This window comes from Bipolaris oryzae (assembly GCF_000523455.1).
Source record: "Bipolaris oryzae ATCC 44560 unplaced genomic scaffold scaffold_230, whole genome shotgun sequence".
In the NCBI taxonomy this organism is placed as follows: Eukaryota; Fungi; Ascomycota; class Dothideomycetes; order Pleosporales; family Pleosporaceae; genus Bipolaris; species Bipolaris oryzae.
Window position 1 is genome coordinate 14,791 of NW_006911506.1, and position 20,390 is coordinate 35,180.

A 20,390-nucleotide genomic window follows, 5' to 3' on the forward strand; every position below is an offset into this window, starting at 1 on the left:
TTGGCACGCCAAAGAGACATATAAGGGTCCCTCCTACATGCGGTCTTGTGTTTGTTCCCTAGCCCGTCGATCTCGTCTTTGATTGCTTGTCTCTTGCTTCATTCCGTTACTCATCCATTACTGTTATAAATATATCATATACACTGCTATTCAGTCCACATGGTTTTCAAGGCAGCTCTGACGTTTTCCCTTCTCGGGCTTTCACTCTTTGCATCAGCAGGGCCCTTGCAACAGCGGGAGGCGCTACTGGATATACTTGAAGCCGATCTCGGTGGCAGCTTCAACGAAATCGAGCAACTTGTTCAAGACATTATTGGCGGCGGCAAGCCTGCTACCGACAACAATCAGACACCAAAGCCTTCCAAATGTGATCAGAGCAAAGACAAATGCTGCGTGTGTAAGTTGACCAAAGCATGTCTTTGGTGCATTACAGGCTGACAGACACTAGGGTACGATGTTTCTGCAGAGCTAACCAAGCTTTTTGTTGGGAAAGACAAGCAGTGCAACGACAATGCTCGAGCAGCCGTCCGCATGGGTTTCCATGATGCAGGGTCCTGGGACCAGAGCTCCAGCCATGGCGGTGCTGATGGATCGCTGATTATGGATTTTGGCGAGCATGACCGTCGCGAAAACAATGGTCTTCAAAATGTACGCACACTGCTACGCGGGGTGCGAGACAAGTACAAGGTGGGAGCTGCCGATCTTGTGCAATACGCCCATAACCACGCCACCGTCTCCTGTCCGAAAGGACCGCGTGTGCGTACCTTTGTTGGACGGTTGGATGCCACCAAGGCCAATCCGAAGGGCCTTCTGCCAGACACTCATGACAACCCTGACAACCTGATTGCTTTGTTCAAGAGAAAGGGCATTTCTGAACGCGAGCTGGCAGCTTTGGTGGGTGCTCACGCAACAGCGCGTCAGCGCTTCGTCGATACGTCATCGGCAGCGGTCAACAAGCCCCTCGACTCTACTCCTGGTGTGTGGGATGTGGAGTTCTACAATGATACGCTCAACAACCCTATTGGTGCTACGGCTGAGCAAAAAGTCTTTGTCCTTCCCAGCGACAAAGCGCTGTCCCAACACCCCAAGACTAGTGGCGATTGGCGCAGATTTGTCGGAAACCAGGGCGGGTGGAACGCAGACTATGCTCGAGCTTACATCAAGGTGAGCCTGTTCGGGGTCAAGCAGGAGCAGTTGGCTAAGATGGTAGACTGTACCCAGACGCTGCCTCTTAGCCGAGACATATTCCCTTAGGTGGGCGTCCAGTGCGCTTATAAGAATTTGTAATACCCTTACCATGTATAATCTTTGATATAGTTCATAATATATACTGGCCTGTGTTGGGCACCCAGCGGCTTAGTGTGTAACTCCTGCCCCAGGGGCTCTTGTACAAGTTCTTTTTCTTTTGTGAAGTGACTAGTGTCTAAATCTGCGGCGACCATTACGACCGGCTCACGAGTCTTACTCCTGATCTCCATTCCCTACTGCGAACAGCCTCCTGCATGGTGGCCGTGCGCCCAAAAAGCAGTCAGAAGCAAGGCGCCTAGACTGAGGCAGTGCAGCAGCTGCGCCAAAGGGATCAGCACAGCTGTATGGGTTGCATCATACCTGGCTTCCAGGATAGGTATTCAAATCTTGGACGAGCCGCCATGTGATTTTATCAACTGCAGCAGCAGACATAGTCCACTCAATCGAGACTGGCGGGGCGTGATGCTGAGTCAGCCAATCAGCGGCCAAGGAAGGGTCCATGTCAGGCGAGCGACGAGAGAGCTTGCTTGTTTGTAGGGTGCGGAGAGCTCACCCAAACGTCACCAACCGGGCACACGAGCGATATCCACCCCGCCCTCTACACTGTCGCCATATACCCACATACCAGGCAATTCCAAGGCCAGCCACGAAACAACCGAAAGGAGCACAAAAGAAACACAATGGCTGCTCAGCTTTTGAGGCAGGCGGCCCGCGCTGGAGCGGGATGCCGACCTCCCATGGCGGTAGCATCGCGCGCATTCCAGACCAGCGCTGTCCTCAGGCAGGACGCAGTCGCTGCGCCAGTCAAGAAGCCCGTCGGTGCTTTTCGCGGAGGGTGAGTTGCTCCACTGATAGCGGCCCGGTCTGGCAAACAAAATGTTGGGCGTCGTTGGAGTGGGGGGAAGAACAATTCGGAGACGTTAGGCGGCATGGCGAAAAGCAAGAGACACGACTAACACGATACAGACTCTTCGGCTTCCTCCTCGGTGCGACCACATCTGGTGCAGGCATGTACTATTATGTTATTGACGAATACCGCGTTTCCAACCAGCTCCTCACCGAAGACATTTACGTACGTCAGTACTCTTTTTGGTGCCCGAAAAATGCGCATTTGTTCAAGTCGCAGGCATCTGGGGATGAGATAAAGCAACTGGACAGTGGCTGACATGGAAACAGGCTCTCCAGTCGGCCGTACAACGGATAGAGGGCTACGTCCGCACCCTCGAGGAGAAGGTCGATGCGAAAAAGCGATAAATACGTACTTTTTTGATATCCCGAGCGATTGACGGACATGCGGTCAAATACATCGAGAGAGAATGCACATGGGAGAGAGCGGTCGACAGATGGCATAACACAAGGTGAGGGTCAAGCGGGATGCGGCGGATATGTACAATACCACAACAGTCTTTGCTCGCTTCATTTTGAAATTGCAACATTGTGGCAAGTATCTTGCCGTGTATCAAGCATATTTTATCAATAGCGATGCTAATCACTAATTTTGTACAATGGCTGGCAATCGATATATTGGCAGCGAAGCGGCTGAACGCCTATTTCATATTTCTTCTCTACTCGATCTCGGGTTGCGTCGGAAGGGTTATATGGACAGGACACCGGACTCTTGTTCATCCAAGGCGCGAACAAAGAAAACCACTATATGCGGCTTACCATGCATTCTTTTCTAAGCCGAGAAAATTGCTTATTGTTTTATTATAGGCGAATCCGATGCTGCACGTATGTGTGAAGAAGATTGGCAATGCAGACAGAAACGCCCATTCTGAACACCGCTCGCTACGAAGCTCAACATGTATGCCATATAGTCTCCAAGTCAAGAAGAGAAAAGCTATCAACTCCACGATCAAAGTTTCAGAGGTTGTGTAGTCACCCGAGTCCTCCAGAAACACTGTCCGCCAAAACATCGTCCAAACCCACCCATGATTCATCAAACACCATAAACAGCATTCCAGCCTCCCTTAATCCCTCATCTTGTGTACCCCGGACATGGCATGAAGAAACCCTTGTTCACGAGGCTATGCACTACACTTGTCGCATGCAACAAGGGAGAAAAGTCGTAGATCAAAAGGGCACGTTCATGCTAGAATGGCGAAGGGAGAGTTTTTGTTTACAATACATGTGGGCAGGATGAGATAGAGTACATACTGTGAAAACCTTTTCAAGATATATTTTCTGCCGATGTGCTATACATTGGTCTTACCCCCATACATCAATATCCAAAATGGTAAGATATGCAACTCGAATAGTTGCCATGACCTACTTAATTTAATCAATGTCATCGTCACTCTCAGGTGGCCTTTGCCGATTACGGGCTTGCTAAAATTCCACAAAATAATAAAAGGGAAATTCAAGGACCCTATGTGACCTCAGACCCCACTTTATCCTCATGATCACGATTGCCTAGGCGTAAGCTTAACATCCAAATCTCCCACCTTCATAGTGAAGCAGTCACGGCTCCTACTCCCAATCTCACTCCCATCATCGCCTTCAGCAAACGTAATCTCAAACGACCGCACCAAGTTTGCTACAACGCTCCGCAATTCCATCATCGCCAGCTTCTGTCCTATGCAGCTGTAGGGCCCGGAAAGGAATGTCATAAACGCGCGCTTGTCGATGATGGCGTTGGAGTTTTGAGAAGTCCAGCGTTCGGGCATGAAGGCCAGGGGCTTCTCCCAATAGCGGGGGTCACGCTGAATGGTGTAGACGGGTGTCCATATGATTACGTTGCCGGGTATGTATGTTCCGTTGGGGAGGGTAAGACCCTCGGGTGGTGTTTCGCGTGCAGCGCCAGAGGGGACTGCCGGGTGCAGTCGCAGTGCTTCCTGGATGACGCCGTTGAGATATTCACAATCTGTAACATCGCTGCAGTCGAGGTGAGTTTTCCCTGGATGGACTGCATCGATTTCATTGCGTAGCTTGGCTTGGATATGTGGCTTCGCGCAGAGTTCGTAGGCGAGCATGGCCAGTGTTGCCGCTACTGTATCGCTGTCATGATGTCAGCTCTGAACACATGGAGATACCTCTTAACCTAACGTAGCGTATCGTGTATGTGGCAAGTCTTTCTATGCCAGTTGGTGGATCGCATTTGGTTTGCACATACCTGCCAGCTACAACCAAAAGGTGAGAATTAGCGACCATATTAGGTGTGACTCGATTATCATCGCCGAGCACCCACGAGAAAACATCATTCTCTTTTGGTGGATTCTAGTCATTATCAGCCGCCTGAGACCTCTGGGTAGTAAACTGGCTCCTTTACCTTGACTCTTTCCTCAAGGACCCTACGACTCCATTCCGAATGCTCAACTAGCGCCTTAGCACCGGCGCCTGCTCGCACTGCGAGATTCAAGGACCAAGGGACATGGGCAAAAACGCTGATCGGATCCATACCCTCATGAAGCAACTTGATGAAATCAGTTTCTTCGCCCTTTTCGATCAAACCAAAGCTGCGACTGAATGCCATGTCTCCCATGACATCGAAGCTGTAAAAGTTCAGCCATTTGTTAATTCGTACTGGACCTTTTGATGATTGCTCTTTCAGTCTTGATACAAGAGTAGCCGCATGTCGATTGAGGCGAGGCTCGTAGTCGCGCAGAGCCTTGGCGTTGAAGGCGCGGTCCCAGACCCTGCGCTGCTGACGGTGTTTCTCCTTATCTGTTGTTGTCTGGAGCGAGATACCAGTGGCTTCCCTAAAGACTCCATATACGGAGAGAGGCTTTCTACATGTAGATGCCGGTCCATGGATGAGTGGAATAGCGTCAGCGCAATAAACCGTGACCTCTCTTGGACCAGTCCGAATTACATCTGACTTATACTTTTGGTGCAGTTGCCGCTGATACTCAAAATGTCGGAATCGAGTGGGGAAAACTCCAGCGTAGATTGCGTATGACTTGGAGAACCGTGACCCAATAGGCCCTGGGAACTAGGACTATTAGTACCAAGGACGACGATCAAGATAATAAGGAAAGCTTCTTTCAGTGCGCTCTGACATACCTTTCGAAGACGATGGAAGAATCCACGATGCAGCAAGATGCTGGTAAACAAAACGCTGAAATAGAGCGATGCTACCGTGGCTGTGATCTGAGCTGTGGCCACTATTGCCCCGGCATGCTGGCCGGTCATGAATGTGATGGCTGCAACACTCCCGAGACCTAGAGCCCACGCGTATAGGATCAGGTGGAATCTGGTGTCCCATTCGAAGGTATGGAGAACGTAGTGTGTGGCCAGCGCGAGGGATGCAATGATTGTTTTGCTCTGCACAAGCTCTCCTAGAGCGGAGAAAGCAGATGTCCCAATCATTTTGATAGAGAGAGACTGAGACTGTGCGTGACACCGGAAATCCAGCCACGTCTTGAACGATAACGAAACGTACGAGATAGCCTTCACCGGATCGTCGTCATCTGCTGGTGGGTTCGTCAGGTTGCAGAGAGAGAGGAGGAGGATAGAGTATGTGAGGCCCCCGGGTCGTGTGGAGATACAACGGGATGCGGCACAGCGAATGGATTCAGAGCAGTTTAGGTGAAAGTTGGTGGCTGCTGCGTGGGTCATGTAGCCGCTTGCGAATCAACAGTATGCAGGGTTGGCGTTGCACTAAATGGCGACACTGACGCAGCATCGGACTTAGCATGCTCCCCTGCTCATTATGTGTTACACCACACGGTCTTGATGTCTTTTTTGGTATGTTTCGGGAATCCTTCCGGATAACAGGGATGGCCTAACCCCACACCAACCACCGGGGATTAAAGAGAAACATTGATATGCTTCTCTGTGCTGCTCTTGTGTGAATCGAGTCTCGTTTTAATAATAAGTTTCCGTCCCTCGTTCTTATACCGTGGTGGACGGTCAGGAATTTGTATGCGGGCTGCTAGTGAAGGTGTGACACGGGCTGAGTAGAGTACACAAGAACTATACTATATATAATGTACTAGCTTCCGGTAAGGTTACTAGTAAGAACAGTCTGGTATTGACCTCTAACAAATTAGGGATAGAGTTATCCGAAGTAGAGCCTTATCATTGTTCTCAACTTTTTCCGGTAACTACCATATGTATACGTCGACTATTGACAGGCCTATAGACAGCCGGAAGCCTCAAAAATACGTTGCATGTGTTGCCGCCATGCCGCAGTCAGCTTTTCTTCACTCGATCGTAGCTTCCTACTGTGTTCGCTGTCGTTACCGTCGCTCTCATCGCTATGAAGCAGGTCGTCTCGAGACAGCTCGCAACAGATGGACGTTCGTTCCTGCGTGATGACCTGGTAGTTGATCCGGAAGTTAAACCTGGGATCGCAGAAACAGTCGGACCGACCGCGTCGCCGAGAGCCTTTTGGCGCAAGCATTTGCTCTTTCATCAGTGAGAGCGTGTCTGCCATTCTGCAAATCTCGGGTCGATCGAGAATCCAATGTATTTCCAAGCACTCGAGGTTCTCTACTTTGAACAGCGGTTCAACCCAGGGAGCCACCCATGGACGTGGACCACTCATCCTTTGTGTTTCCCATTTGATACAATCTGTAGGCGAAGGGAACACGGGCCTATAGAACTGATGTAAGCTGTCGATAACAAGGGTAAGCTTCCGCAACTGCATGCGCGAAGTTGAGAGCAAGGTACACAGGTTGGTAAAGTGGTTGTAAACGTACCGCAGTACCACCGAATCTGTGGACCTGGCGACTACGGGATAGTGGGCTTCAGTTGTGCCTCTCAAATTCGTTCCCTCTCCTAAGGTAATTTCCATGGACGAGATAAGCCTGAGCGACTCTGCAGGCCGGTCGCAGAGGAATGCGAATGCAGTTGGGATGCACTCTACTGTCCTGAAACTGAATACGTTTTTGCTGTAAAATATCTCTCTGGCCTCGCGATAGATTTGTTGACAAGTTTGGAGCAGACGGATGCCGATTCGGTGTCCGAAGGGTAAATTGCATTGGCGTGTGATTTGATACGTCATCTGAACATGGCTTGGAGGGAGTTCTGGATCGTCTTTAAAAGACGGCAGACCAAGATCAAATCGCGGTATTGCCCAAACTCGGCGATGGGAGCGTGTGTGTGTCAAGGGGTACGATTGCGTGAGTTGTCTATAGAATTCAGGACTTTGCTTTGCCGTGGTTTCGGGAACAGTAGCCGCAGCCCGTTCGACGTGTATGATGTTGCGCACAAGTACATATTCATAAATGATATCTCGAATCTCTCGTGGGACTTGAAGAAGTTGCGAAGTCATTTTGTGAAGGCTTTTGGGTTTTGCAATGCCATATAGTTGCTGCGAGGAGAGTTATTCCCCGCGGATAGTAATGACCCCACACGAAGTAATGACGCTATCGATCGGGTGGAGCACTAGCGTGAATCTCCATTCCTCCGGCTCCCCCGCGTTGATGATGGCGTGGCTGAGCTCAGCAATCAGTAGTTGTGCGTAAAGGATTTTCCCTAGTATAATCAAATTAAACTTTTAAACGATGCATTTCTAGGCTGTGGAGCTCACCTACACTTGAAACTGCCTTATATCATACACTCTCTCATCAGATAGTGCGAGGTAGGCAAGAATCTCTTTACTACTATATGTCCTCATCTCCGAATCGAAAATTTCCCGATTTCGGTTCGAAGGTATATATATATATGCCTCAAAAATGTAATATGACAACAATAATCGGGATAGTTAGTGATACACTCTTCCTTCAATCTAAGACTAACCTCAGATGAGAAGTCACGTACAGCGTGCTGAATACTTTGCATGATACCCTATCCCTCACAATGGAAATATAGCGTTCTTTCAAGTCTAGTACCTAATTATACACCTCCAAAGACCAAAGAGTGTAAAGTAGAACCAATATGTCCTTGGCTCAGAACAACGAAACGTTCGAACAACTCAACACCTAGGATTCGCCCCAGAATCAGTACACAAACTCCCACCGGTATAAATGACGTCAGTTATAAACCTCCTGAAAAGCCGTTCAGCCTAATACACTCCTCAAGTCCCTCAAATGCTTCCCTCCACTATGCCCTTCCCTCCACCATCACCCCTTCCCCATCCCTCAAAATGGCCGCCCTAGCCCCAGCACCCACGCCCTTCCCCATCTTCATCTTCACAAAAACAACCTCCTACCGCCACACCTCCATCCCCTCTGGCATCGCCCTCTTCCAGCGCCTCTCCGCCCAGCACCCGCACATCTCCCTAACCACAACCGAAGACTCGAGCATCTTCACCCCATCAACCCTCTCCCGCTACCGCGCAGTCATCCTCCTCCAAACCCTCGGTCCCGCCCTGCTTTCCGACCCCCAAATCTCCGCGTTTAGAGACTGGATGCAGCAAGGCGGCGGTGTAGTAGCTATCCACGGTGCGGCGGCGGGTATGCCGGAGGATGGGTGGTGGGAGAAGATGATCGGTGCGAAGTTTCTTTCGCATCCAGACCCGGAAATCGGGTCTCTGGTGCTGGATTCCGAAAAAGCCGACGAGCATTTTATACTGAGTGGCTGTGGGGGCCGACAAGGGTGGAAAGATGAGTGGTATAATTTCCATGAGCATCCGAGGGAGAATGCAGGGTTGGAGGTTTTGCTGAGGGGGGATACGAAGACATTTTCGGGAGGGATGCATGGGGAGGATCATCCGTTGGTGTGGTGTCAGGAGTTTGAGGAGGGGAGGGTGTTTTTTACAGCGTTGGGGCATTTTGATGAGGCCTATGAGGATGAGTGGTTTAGTGGGATGGTGGAGAGGGGGCTGTTTTGGGTTGCGAGGCGGGAAGGGGAGTTGAAGCAGTAAAGACATGCAAAGGAAAGATACAATGAGGCTTCGTAGTTTGCTTTCATAGGACTATACACATAGAATCTTTCGCCCAAATTCAAAAGACGCATACATACGCTCCCAAGAAACATTTTGACCCAACGCCAAACTGTACGCTACCAAAGAAAAAACCGTATATCCAAGGACACAGTGTTTCGAGTTTCCTATCTGAGTTGTGGTTCAGATATCCAATCCCTATTCTTTTTCCTCTTTCTTTTCGTTTTCTTTCTTCTCTTCCTTTCCCTTCTCTTTTTCAGGTTTAACATTGAGATCCCAATCAATGCCCCCGCCCTTTCCATATCTCTGAACAAGCCATTCATTGCATTTAGTAAAATGCCCGCAGTCAAACTACTTGTGATTAGCACAATCATCTCAATGTATCACTAGTTGCGAGACTTACGAATCCCCTCGCTGCACTCAGCGGGCTGGGGTGCACGCTCTTGAGAACAAGATGCTTGTCCACTGGAATACCCTTTGTCCTCTGTTGGGCCGGGGTGCCCCAGGCCAGAAAAACGACACCGTTGGTTCGCACCTTGGCCACGGTATCAATGACCTTTTGCATGAGCAGTTCCCAGCCTTTGCCAGAATGCGAGTTTGCTTCGCCTCTGCGAACAGTTAGGCAGGTGTTGATGAGCAACACGCCCCGCTCAGCCCATGGAATCAGCAATCCACCCTTGTTTGGCGGCGGCTGGTAATCTGGGTATTCCTTCTTGAGGGCTTTGTAGATATTCTGAAGCGAGGGTGGGGCAGGGTTTGGCGGTCGGATGGAGAAGCAGAGGCCATGGGCTTGGTTAGGGCCGTGGTAAGGGTCCTGGCCTGTGATGACTACCTTGACCGTGTTGAGCGGTGTGTGTCGCGACCTATACTTGCCTGTCAGCATGTTGGACTTGAAAACTGGGGTCGTCAAGGGATTGGTAGACGAACCATGAGTAAACATCTTTCATTGGTGGATACACCGTCTTGCCGCTGGCCAGCTCCTGTTTAAGGAAACGCTTCAGTTGCAGAAACTGGGGCGTTACAAGTACATCCTTGAGATGCGGCAGCCAGCTCTCGTGCATGGTATCGAGCTCGAGCTGCAACAGGTCCTTCTGCTCATCGGTGAGTTTGGCAACCCAGGCATCTTTGTCAAACTTTGCAGCTGCAGCTGTCTGCTTGGGGGGTGCATTGGGGTCGGTCTTAGGTGGGCCGAAGAAGGCAGTAATGCTGCCGTTCTGCTTAGTCTTCTTGGACGCGTCGGTAGCTGCAGCGGCGGCTTTGCGTTTTAGACTCATTGCTGCTATATGACTTGATTTGGGCTATGTGTAAGGTATCACGAGAGTAAAGGGGCGAAGATTAGCATGTAAGCATCCCAATTTAATTCACTCCCCAGCCGCAGACAGGCAGTCGCGTAACCCTGGGTGACGTCGAAGACTCGACTGCGGCTCTGATTGGCCGTCGCGAGACACGTCGGCACGTGAGTGCGCGAGACGCGTCGCCGTGCAGAGAGCAATGACATCACACCTCAGCTCACCACCAGAGGATAGGACAGGCGGCAGTCTACTCTACGCCCGGCTGCCATCAAGCCAAAGCTGCGAGCAAATGGAGAGCCTGTCTCTGGGCTAGTGCACACCAGTGCCAGAATACTTGTAGCCAATGGTGGGGAGGGCTGCCGCTTTGGGCCCTCTCACCTGTGTCTGCAAACCTGCTACCCGCAATTGTGACGTGATGCTGTGTGGGGAAAGCAATCAGAAGGGCGCCTGAAGTATCAAAAGCAACAGGAACAAACAAGCACCAGTGTCTATATAGCAGCTGTCTCTCTCGTCCAAGTCTCCCTCTCTTCTCATACCACTTCCATCCATCACTTCAACCTCCCACCCCCAACTTCAACCTCAACTTCACAACACCTTCCAAAATGGCCTCTTCCAACCCCGCAAACTTCGCCAACCGGCCCAAGGACGAGCTTAGGGAGATTGCTGCCAAGGGCGGCCATGCTTCTCACGGCTCCAGCCACAACGACGTATGCTGATCCTTTGGGTCCCTGCCGCTCAAGTTCTACTCACTAACTGCTCTTCCAGTCCTCTAGCAACGATCACCCTGGCCGCAACCCTGACGGCACCTTCACAAAGGGCTCCGAGGTCGCCAAGGAGTTGGGTGCACAGGGTGGCCATGCCTCTCATGGCTCTGGCGACTCTGGTTCCCACACTCACAAGGACTCTGGTGTAAGTTAGCAGAGAACTGCTACAGAGCTTCATCACTGACTGTCTTGTAGCGCAACCCCGATGGAACCTTCAAGAAGGGCAGCGAGCTTGCTTCCGAGTTGGGATCCCAGGGCGGACACGCCTCGCACTAGATGTCTGCGACTCAACAGCCGGACTGCGAGTCTCCATCTACCCGGAATCTCAAACGCATGAATGACTACGAAATTATGATAGCATGAATCAAGTCCAATTCTCAAAGGCCTGCATCCTCTTTGCGTCACAACAAATTCATAAGCAGCACATCACCTATGTTCTCATGTCTTTCGTCTTCGAAAACATCATTTCAAAAACAGCACAGTTTCGTCATTTTCTATCATCGCACGTCATGCCTACTAACCTCCACATCACCCCCTCTGCTCAACCACTTCTCCCCCTTGCACTGCTCGCCTCCCCACATGTTGTACTCCACCTCCCCTCTAGCCAGAATAGCCAAGAGCATCCAGCTCCTTCTTGATCTGAACCTCGGTACTGATCTTCTTGATCTGCGTGTCCTCGAGCTTCTCTCCGCCTGCTTGCCTCATCTTCAATTCTTCAATGGCACGCATCTTCTTGAGCAAGCCGCGAATCTTCTTGTCCTGGGGGCCGCCGTCTCCAGGGCTAGTGACAGTGAGGTCAGGCGGAGGAGCATGGCCTTCCGTCTTGATTGGAGGAGCATGGCCAGCGCCCTGCTGACCGGGGTTCTGTCGGCGATTGCCCTCTTGCCTAGCCTGACGGTTGGGGCTGTTGCCATAATTGCGAGCTTGGCTAGCGCTCCTTCCGTGTTGCTCATATCCGCTCTTGCTGCGGCTGCGTTGGCGACGCTCTGGGCTACGACCGTCATTGGCTCCATTAGAACCATTGGCACCGTCGACACCCAGACCAGCAGCCTTGTCAGCAGCTTCACGCGCCTTTTTAGCTTCGCGCTTCTTCTTGTTCTTCAAAGCAGCCTTGGAAAGTTCCCCGTCACCATCCTGAGCACCGGTAAGACTGACACCACCGCCGGGGGCAGCACCAGGAGGAAGAGACTCGGCAGTGTCTGCACCAGGCACCTCACGGCGACGCGGCTTGCCGAATCCATTGGCAAATCCAACGTTTGTCGATGAAACGCCCGTGTTGTGGAAGGCTGCTCCTCCCTCATCCTCACGCTTGAAGTGCAATGGAGTGGCTGTTCCACGCGCGCCAGGAGGACGGTAGGCACCAGCGGGCTTCGAGGGTGTCTTTTGGGTGCTGAGGTACGCCAGCGCTGACGAGTGTGGCGTCGGGACAGCAGTCAGGGGGTCCGCCAGCGGGTACATCGACGTCGGCTGAGGTCGCCAAACAACATGGTACAGCTCATTCATGTCCTCGTTGTACATGAGCCCGCCGCTGACATGGTAAATACGGATGCCATTGTCAACACGCAGGCGCGGACTAGTCGTTGCAGTGAGGATATGCTGGCCATCTGGACTCCACTCGCAGTATGTGCAGTTAGATGTCTTGACGTGGCACACCTTGGCAAAATTCTTCTCCAAATCATAAATATCCATGTCTCCAGCAAGATTGCCGAAACCAGCGACAATGACAAAACGACCATGGGGGCTGAAAAGAATGGTGTTGCGTGGACCCAAATCAAAGCTGTGCTGGGGAACTGCCCGCTGATTGAAAATGGTCGTCTTTGCAGGCATGTAGCCGTAGGTAACACCAAACTCTTTCGAGTTGGGCGACCACGAGACATCGTGAATAGGTCCCTCTTTATCCAACTGGATGCGCGAATCGAACGTGCCGTTGGCACTAAGAATATACATGTTCGTCTCTCCATAGTAGCTCTTGTTGGTCTTGTCAACCTCAGTCTGTGCCAGGACAATCAGGCTAGTACCAAGGTCATTCCATTTGAGCTGGACCTTGTCACCCTTGAAAAAGGTCTTTTGCGATACAGGCTGGCTGAATTGAGGTACCGCAAACACCTTGACGGCAGCGGGCATACCCTTGCGCTCCGGCACAAAAACTGCAACTGAATGGTTCTTGCCGGGCGACAGTGCCATTTCCGTTACTCCCTCTACACGGAGCTTGTTCCAGGGGTTGCGCAAATCACTCGACTGGAAGAACTGCACCTCGTTTGTCACAACGCGGGCACAGAACTTCTCGTCGGATGTGTACTGTAGGTTCCAGCCGTTCTGGTTCTTCTGGACGTATTCACCAATCACTGCCCGCGACCCATCATCTTCGGCTTCGTCGGAGAGCGTCTTCCAGACCCGGAGGTTCTTTGTCGCATTTCCGTCCTCGTCCTTGGAGGGCCGCTGCCATGTGATGAGGTAGGTGCCCAATGGAGAGAAGCCGAGCTCGTAGACGTTCGGTGTGGGGAGTGTGGTAACAATATGGCCGACGGAAGCGTCAATTACAGAGACCCTGCAAAAGTTAGCCCATATGTGCAATTCAGACAGCCGCACACAAGCGCACAGATGTGGCTTTGAAGGATGACGAATTGCTGGTGCCTCGAGGGACTCCTCAATCGCTTTTCCATCATGTCATCTTCAATCCTCAATTCTAGTGTGCTTGTCTGCGATGCATGTGATGTCTTGTGGCGCTTACTGGTCAGGTGTAGCCCATGCGAAGTACTTGCTGTCTGGCGAGTAGGCGCAGCAACGAAGGTTGCCTTCTGGGCGCACGAATCCTGGAAGCGGCTCGTAGACTGGAGCAGCATTGAAGAGCCCGATGCCCTTGGCGGAACGGTCTGTAAGCCAAAAGTGTTAGTGTGTTTCAACAGACAAAATCTCGCCGTGTTTCTTTTGTTCGTTGGGGTTACGTACAAGCCAACTGTGTGGGAACAGCCATGATAACTAGTCAAAGTCACAGGAAGTCGTCCAAAAGCGGGCGTTGGGCAAGGTGCTGGTGGTCGCGAAGTCTGGCTCAAGGGCTTGAGCTGAGTGTGGTGTGTTGGCGATGTTGGTAAGACTAAGACAGGAACACGTCGGGTGTGGCTATGGGGGGTTGAAAAGGTGACGTAGTTTCTGAGGCTCTTGGGGGCCAAGGGCAGACTTTGGGCGCACGCAGCGGCAACGGGTGGATCAAGAAGGGGAAAGGGAACACGCGCCAGAGAATTGAAGGGTGACCGTGTGACGAGCGTAGCTGGGGAGACGGACGGCTGTCGAGAAAGAAATCCGTGGGCATGCGCGCTAGTGCTCGGGGAAAATGCGGGCCGTGGGTAAGTGGTCCTGCCTGGCTGTGTGACATCAGCCTCGCTGCGCCAGCTGAGGGTTAAGGATGCAGCAGCTGAGATTGATGCGAGTCTATCTGCGATCCTTTAGCAGCACAAGGGCATTGAAGGACAAGAGACTATTTTGCCCGCAGACTGCATTTCATCGTGTCTGCAGCAAACGAAGCGAGGTGCCGTGATCTGCAACCAGCTTCACGGCTGTGTAGCCAGACGGCCATACTAGTAGCCTGCTCCTGCAGTGAATTACGCAGTAACTTGCGTGATGAATATCCACATCGATCGAACAGCAAATCACCTTATTCTCGGATTCACGCCCACAGCAAAAAGCAACATGTGAGCGTGGCGTCTGCACCGTCAATTATCACATGCAGACGCTCCAAGGTACCTGACCCGACCTGGTCTTATCGTTATCGCCTCAGTAGCGCCCTTTGACAAGCTCCCGCACGCGATCTCCATCCCAACTCCACCGACCCGTCGCAGCAGCTGTCTGCCGCTCCTTGGGCGCCCCGCCGTCAATATGCCTCCTTCAACGCCTGCCCCGTCCATTCGCATACCGATAGAGCTGCTCACTCCTACAGCCTTTGCGCAGTTTGGTGCCGTCATCGAGAATCCCTCAACATCGCCGTCAGCAAAGCTACCCATTCCAAACCGCGTACAGACACCCGAAGCAGTGTCCGCCAATCAGGGCTCTGCGACAAAGTACCTCGATGTCACCCACATGTCAAATCTGTATACCCTTGCGCCCAGCAAAAAGCCGGCTCGGGCCGTCATGAACATGTTTGTTTGCTCGCCGCGCAACCTGCGCCCACACGAGCCCAGCATGAGCATGCCGAGCTCCTGGGGCGACTTGGACCTGGATGAGGACGAGGACGGAAACGACGACTGCCTCAAGCAGCTATTGGATGTCTCTATTCTCGAGCGACACCCTTTTACCACGCAGACGTTTATACCCATGGGTTTGGCACAACAAGACAGGCACACACAATATCTTGTCATAGTCGCACCAACTCTCCCTGCGAGCGCGTCCAAGTATCGGACAGACAGGGCCCCGCCATATCCTGCGCCAGTTATGAAGGGAAATGGGAGTGTGTTCGACATATTCGGACGAGGAAGACCCAGTCCCTCGGACGAGGGCACGTCCACACAAAGTCACTTTTCCCACCTGCATCCGTCTGCGCGGCCCAAAGGACCCGGCCTCCCAGATCTCAAGAATGTCCGCGCCTTTGTTGCGACTGGGGCTCAAGCTGTGACTTATGGTGCTGGGACATGGCATGCACCTATGGTAGTGATTGGAGACCGGCCAATCGACTTTGTAGTTGTACAGTTCGCCAACGATGTAGGTAACGAAGACTGCCAAGAGATATTACTGAAGCCAGGTGAGACTGCTACAGAAGGCGTCGTGGTCACTGTCGACACCAATGCAGCAGGCACCGTACAAGTCCAGGCTGGCGTTGGTTCTGTAAAAGCAAAGTTGTGATGTATCCAGGTGGTTGATTTGGTGTTCTTTACCAGTAATGAGGGATCAGTTTCCCCGCGGACTTTAATGATTCATTTACTTACCCGAAACCGAATGGGAAAAGCGCAATTGATGAAAATTCCACATGTCATTTTATCATAGGCCGAATAATTCCGGAGGCAATCGAATAGGTTTGGGCATGTATGCAAAACTGGCACTATGTTAACTACGCTGGAAGAAGTGCCATGTCCACTGAGTTGCATCCATCTCGCTTACTATCTTGCAATCAGGCCACCAACCTATCCTGTCCACTCATATCATGCAGGCATATTTTCTTAGAGTAAGCACAAGGCAGATCTATTAATATGGCCCCCGTTATCAGTCTTGCTTATTGGCTAAATTCTTCCGATCTCGCATAGGAATTATTATAGACAACTTCAGCCCACCAACTCTGACCTATCTTCGTATTCACTATCTCACAGCACAACAATGGAAGAAGCAGACGTGGTGGTCATAGGTGCAAGCGTCAATGGCCTCACAGCCGCGCATACCTACCATCGCTTGCACCCTTCTGCCAAGCTTCTCATCCTCGACTCTGCGCCCTCCATCGGCGGACCATGGGCCCCGGAACGCGTTTTCCCAGGCCTAAAAACTAACAATTTATGGGGAATGTACGAGCATCCTGATTTTCCCATGGATCAAAAGCGCTTCGGGGTCCAACAAGGAGCGCATATTGATGCGCCCAAAATGTACGATTACCTCTGTGCGTTTGTAGAATGGGCGGATATCAAACAATTCATCCGTCTGAACACGAGTGTCGAGGTGCTTGAGCAAGAGCAGGGCGATGAAGAGGAGAGTTGGATATTACGTTGTGTGTCGTCGTCATCTTCGGCCGAAAAGAAAGAGACGGTGATACGAGCCAAAAAAGTCATCGTAGCAACAGGAAATACAAACAAGCCTTTGCTACCAGCATACCCTACATCACCTACGTTCTTCTCGCCAGTTATACATACTCGGGATTTCCCAGCTCACTATGCGGAAATTGTGAGACCGCAGACACACACTGTGGTTGTCGGGTCCGGGAAATCAGCTTGGGATGTAGCCTACGCGTGTGCGACGCAGCCTTCTTCCTCAGCGACGCTCCTGGTCCGACAAGATGGCAATGGCCCCGTATGGATGACACCCAGCCATGTGACACCGTTCGGAATGTGGTTGGAGAAGTTGGTGCACACGCGCTTCTTTGGCTTCATGTCGCCTTGCCCCTGGGCTACGACAACGGGAGTCGAAGGCTGGCTGCGCTGGTTTCTGCACAAGACGTGGCTGGGCAGGAAGATCATAGCGGGATTCTGGTATGTACTCAGTGAAGATGCAGTTTCACTGAACAAACTCGACGCCCACACGGAGACGAAGAAGCTGAGACCCTGGAGAAGCGCCTTTGAAGTCGGAAACGCATTATCCATCCACAACTACCCCACCAGCTTCTTCGACCTCGTCCGTGACGGAAAAATCAGTATTGTATTCGACAACATCGCCGCTCTAGAAAACACTCAAACCATCCGCCTCAAATCCGGCACCACCCTCACTGCCAACGCCCTCGTCTGCGCCACAGGCTGGCAAAAAGCCCACACATTCCGCTTCAACCCCCCATCCCTCGAGCACGATCTCGGCCTACCATGTCCTCCCACCCCCTCAGACCAAGCCCTCATGGCCGCATCCGAAACCAGTCTCTTCACAGACTTCCCATACCTATCTCAACGAAACGTAAATCGGCCAGGCCACCCGGACCCCTCCCTCCGCTCTACACCGCAACCCCGTAAGGCGCAAACGCAACCCTACCGTCTATACCGCTTCATCGCACCACCCCGGTTCCTCACCCACCCCACCATCGCCTTCGCAGGCGCAGTCCACTGCCTCGGCACTTTTCCCTGCGCCTACATCCAATCCCTCTGGATCGAATCCTTCTTCTCCGGCACACTTGCAACCCCGTTTTCACCCTCTGAACAGGAAAGCGTGTTAAAGGAGGTGTATCGGAATAGTCAGTACGGTGTCCATCGGGGAGCGATGAGTTATGGGTATATTTTACCCGATCTGGTGTTTGATACTTTGCCTTATTTTGATGTTTTGCTGCGGGATTTGGGACTAAGGGACAGGAGGAAGGGAGGGGGGGTCAAGGAGTGGGTGGAGGGGTATGGGCCCGAGGATTATCGGGGGTTGTTGGAGGAAGTCGAGGTGAGGAGGAGAAGGGGGGAGGGTGTATAGGGTTGTTTGTGCATGACTTGTTGTTTTTTTTCTTAGTGGATGACTCTTAATCTATTTTGATTTAAGCCAATGTGAGTACTAATTTAAACCAGTGTGGGTGTTTGGAAGTTGCTTTTCTGCTCGCCTGGAAGACACAGTGGGTTGTGTAAGTAATCATGTGCACACCTAGTTTTGTTTCAAAGTAGCGAGATCGTGTAGGACTTGCCGAACTTGATATCGCTACACACCCAATTCCCTCGCACGATGTAACCAGCCCTAGAAACCATTACGCAATTTCATGAAAATCCCTAGTATCAGAATCATCGCTTCGCTTACACTGCCAATGCCTCCTTCTCTGCAAGCCTCCTCAGAACCATCCAGTGTACCAAATCCCTCGCCGCGAGCGCATCCTCAAAGCTATCATGCCCCTTGTTGCCCTGCGTCTGAATATCCCTGTTGATGTACTTCTTCATTAACGTCTTGAGCGCCAAGTCGCCGGTTCCCTTGATTCTCTTCTGCTTTGGCTGAGATTCTGTTTGTGGGGATAACTGTAGATCCAGGATCTGTTCAGCTAGATCCTGTGCTGAGGTTTCGGTAGTTGCTTCTGCTGCTGCTGCTGCTACTGCCGCTGCCGCTTCCGCTGCCTCCTTGTCGGCCTTTTTCTTCGCTTGCACAATCTTGTGTTCAACCATGTACGAGTCAACCACAGTTGGATGGATCCATTTCAGCGCTCTCAGATCATTGTTCAAACCATGGCCCACTAGCGCAGTATGTGGGCCGACAAATCTCCATAGTGCTTCCCTCGCGCCAGACTTGCCCCTCAAAGAAGTCCTTTTCCTCTTCGCTTCGTTCAGCTGCAGAAATGTGACCCCAGAGAACCTGGTGTTAAGGTGTAGCATTTGTTGGTCAGGCTGAACGAGGTTATTGATGAGGACTTCGCCAGTTAGGTAATCAATGGCGGTCAGGCGAATGAGTTCACTATCTCCGGAAATGGCAGTTCCCATTTCGCAGTCAATAGCGACGGCAGCGCGAAATGCTAGGCCTTCTGGATGGCATGCCGGCGTATGGTGATACTGGTGTACACGGGCAAGTTCGCCAGGCGCATAGCTGTGTAATTCGTGCACATGGCTGTGGACGCATGGCTTGGCTTCATATACAGGTACATGACAACAAGTGAAGCACTGGATGCAATTAGTGATGAGCTTCATCTCTTTGCCAGTGTTGCTTTTACCCTCGTAGCCCGGTCCACAGTCCCAGGGTGGGAGCTGCATTGTACTGTGCATTCTGTTGAATCGTATCTACCTTTCCCTTTTGGTATCAAGATTGTGGGGAATGGGTCCCAGAACCTCTTTGGTGGGGGTGGAATTGGGTTGGCGCGGCGTAATTTTTGCTGCCTTCTTAGATCCTTTGTGAGATTGAACATTGCTGATATTCGATTAGCAGCGTCAATTTGTACCTCCGATAGCACATAAGTGACGTTTCTAGCACGTACTCTGGTTGCAGTCTTTGCACCTGGCTTTCCCTTTGAGGTCCGCCATTGTGAGCGGCTCCATAACGAAGCCGTGTTTTCTCATCGTATCTTCGGGTTCCAGAAGGCTGAACAACTCAATTGGATAGTTGTCACCTGGCGGGCATTCTATTGGCAAAGGTGGAGGCCCTTCATGTGGTTCCGGAGGAGGCGGGCCAGATGGGTGTTGTTGATGGTTGTGGGCCATGGTGGTGATTCTTGCGCTGTAGCCTTGCTGTGAGGATCAAAGCAAGAGATACGAGGCTCTTATAGGTAAATTCGCTTGGGTGTGCTAGTGATGCGCCGGAGGCGTTAATGTTAGTGGGGAGATCGCCCTTTGGTAGGAATGTGTAAACGTCACACGTGACACAAAAGCAGTTAGTTAGGCAATGATCAACCCAAGGGATTAGACCCTGACAGAGCCTTGCCACTACGCAGCAAGTGATGCGAACGAACACTGGGTACAGGTAATAGTGGTTGGTGCAAGGTGGGGAGGGGTGTCTATGAGAGTGAGAATCTTAGCAAGGCTGAGGAATGAAGAACGACGTCTCATTAGTGAAGGCGCTACCGTGCCCCACCACCTCGCGCACACCACCACCTCGCGCACACGCGGCCTTGCAACTACCACAACTTCAACACCTTGTATCTCCACCACCATGAGCAATATTGAGGCTGCAATTGCAGCTATTAATGCCTTAGAGCCTGACGAGCCTTTTACATATACAGAAATTGCAAAAAGATTTGGTGTTGATCGATCTACA

The 20,390-nt window shown here is 51.6% G+C and overlaps 10 protein-coding genes across 10 annotated transcripts; 6 read left to right on the forward strand and 4 right to left on the reverse strand.

Moving 5' to 3' along the window:
* Positions 1 to 159: 159 nt before the first annotated feature.
* On the forward strand, positions 160 to 1,254 carry COCMIDRAFT_108220 (class II peroxidase; the record flags this gene model as incomplete). The annotated part of the gene is made up of 2 exons (XM_007694634.1): positions 160 to 397; positions 449 to 1,254. The coding sequence occupies 2 exons, from the start codon at positions 160 to 162 to the stop codon at positions 1,252 to 1,254; spliced, it is 1,044 nt and encodes a 347-aa protein (XP_007692824.1).
* Positions 1,255 to 1,928: 674 nt separating this feature from the next.
* Positions 1,929 to 2,502, forward strand: COCMIDRAFT_30442 (uncharacterized protein; the record flags this gene model as incomplete). Its single annotated transcript, XM_007694635.1, has 3 exons — positions 1,929 to 2,083; positions 2,215 to 2,320; positions 2,425 to 2,502. 3 exons carry the CDS (start codon positions 1,929 to 1,931, stop codon positions 2,500 to 2,502), a joined length of 339 nt encoding a protein of 112 aa, XP_007692825.1.
* A 1,148-nt stretch (positions 2,503 to 3,650) lies between these two features.
* COCMIDRAFT_108228 (uncharacterized protein) lies at positions 3,651 to 5,556 on the reverse strand (the record flags this gene model as incomplete). The annotated part of the gene is made up of 4 exons (XM_007694636.1): positions 3,651 to 4,245; positions 4,361 to 4,464; positions 4,517 to 5,179; positions 5,251 to 5,556. The coding sequence occupies 4 exons, from the start codon at positions 5,554 to 5,556 to the stop codon at positions 3,651 to 3,653; spliced, it is 1,668 nt and encodes a 555-aa protein (XP_007692826.1).
* A 769-nt stretch (positions 5,557 to 6,325) lies between these two features.
* On the reverse strand, positions 6,326 to 7,465 carry COCMIDRAFT_108235 (uncharacterized protein; the record flags this gene model as incomplete). The annotated part of the gene is made up of 1 exon (XM_007694637.1): positions 6,326 to 7,465. One exon carries the CDS (start codon positions 7,463 to 7,465, stop codon positions 6,326 to 6,328), a length of 1,140 nt encoding a protein of 379 aa, XP_007692827.1.
* Positions 7,466 to 8,278: 813 nt separating this feature from the next.
* COCMIDRAFT_9503 (uncharacterized protein) lies at positions 8,279 to 8,998 on the forward strand (the record flags this gene model as incomplete). Its single annotated transcript, XM_007694638.1, has 1 exon — positions 8,279 to 8,998. The coding sequence occupies one exon, from the start codon at positions 8,279 to 8,281 to the stop codon at positions 8,996 to 8,998; it is 720 nt and encodes a 239-aa protein (XP_007692828.1).
* Positions 8,999 to 9,214: 216 nt separating this feature from the next.
* COCMIDRAFT_108236 (uncharacterized protein) lies at positions 9,215 to 10,290 on the reverse strand (the record flags this gene model as incomplete). Its single annotated transcript, XM_007694639.1, has 3 exons — positions 9,215 to 9,367; positions 9,420 to 9,879; positions 9,944 to 10,290. The coding sequence occupies 3 exons, from the start codon at positions 10,288 to 10,290 to the stop codon at positions 9,215 to 9,217; spliced, it is 960 nt and encodes a 319-aa protein (XP_007692829.1).
* Positions 10,291 to 10,910: 620 nt separating this feature from the next.
* On the forward strand, positions 10,911 to 11,348 carry COCMIDRAFT_9505 (uncharacterized protein; the record flags this gene model as incomplete). The annotated part of the gene is made up of 3 exons (XM_007694640.1): positions 10,911 to 11,015; positions 11,074 to 11,217; positions 11,268 to 11,348. The coding sequence occupies 3 exons, from the start codon at positions 10,911 to 10,913 to the stop codon at positions 11,346 to 11,348; spliced, it is 330 nt and encodes a 109-aa protein (XP_007692830.1).
* Positions 11,349 to 11,672: 324 nt separating this feature from the next.
* COCMIDRAFT_9506 (uncharacterized protein) lies at positions 11,673 to 14,046 on the reverse strand (the record flags this gene model as incomplete). Its single annotated transcript, XM_007694641.1, has 3 exons — positions 11,673 to 13,620; positions 13,804 to 13,945; positions 14,022 to 14,046. 3 exons carry the CDS (start codon positions 14,044 to 14,046, stop codon positions 11,673 to 11,675), a joined length of 2,115 nt encoding a protein of 704 aa, XP_007692831.1.
* Positions 14,047 to 14,945: 899 nt separating this feature from the next.
* COCMIDRAFT_30448 (uncharacterized protein) lies at positions 14,946 to 15,905 on the forward strand (the record flags this gene model as incomplete). Its single annotated transcript, XM_007694642.1, has 1 exon — positions 14,946 to 15,905. The coding sequence occupies one exon, from the start codon at positions 14,946 to 14,948 to the stop codon at positions 15,903 to 15,905; it is 960 nt and encodes a 319-aa protein (XP_007692832.1).
* A 468-nt stretch (positions 15,906 to 16,373) lies between these two features.
* COCMIDRAFT_9508 (uncharacterized protein) lies at positions 16,374 to 18,143 on the forward strand (the record flags this gene model as incomplete). Its single annotated transcript, XM_007694643.1, has 1 exon — positions 16,374 to 18,143. One exon carries the CDS (start codon positions 16,374 to 16,376, stop codon positions 18,141 to 18,143), a length of 1,770 nt encoding a protein of 589 aa, XP_007692833.1.
* Positions 18,144 to 20,390: the final 2,247 nt, after the last annotated feature.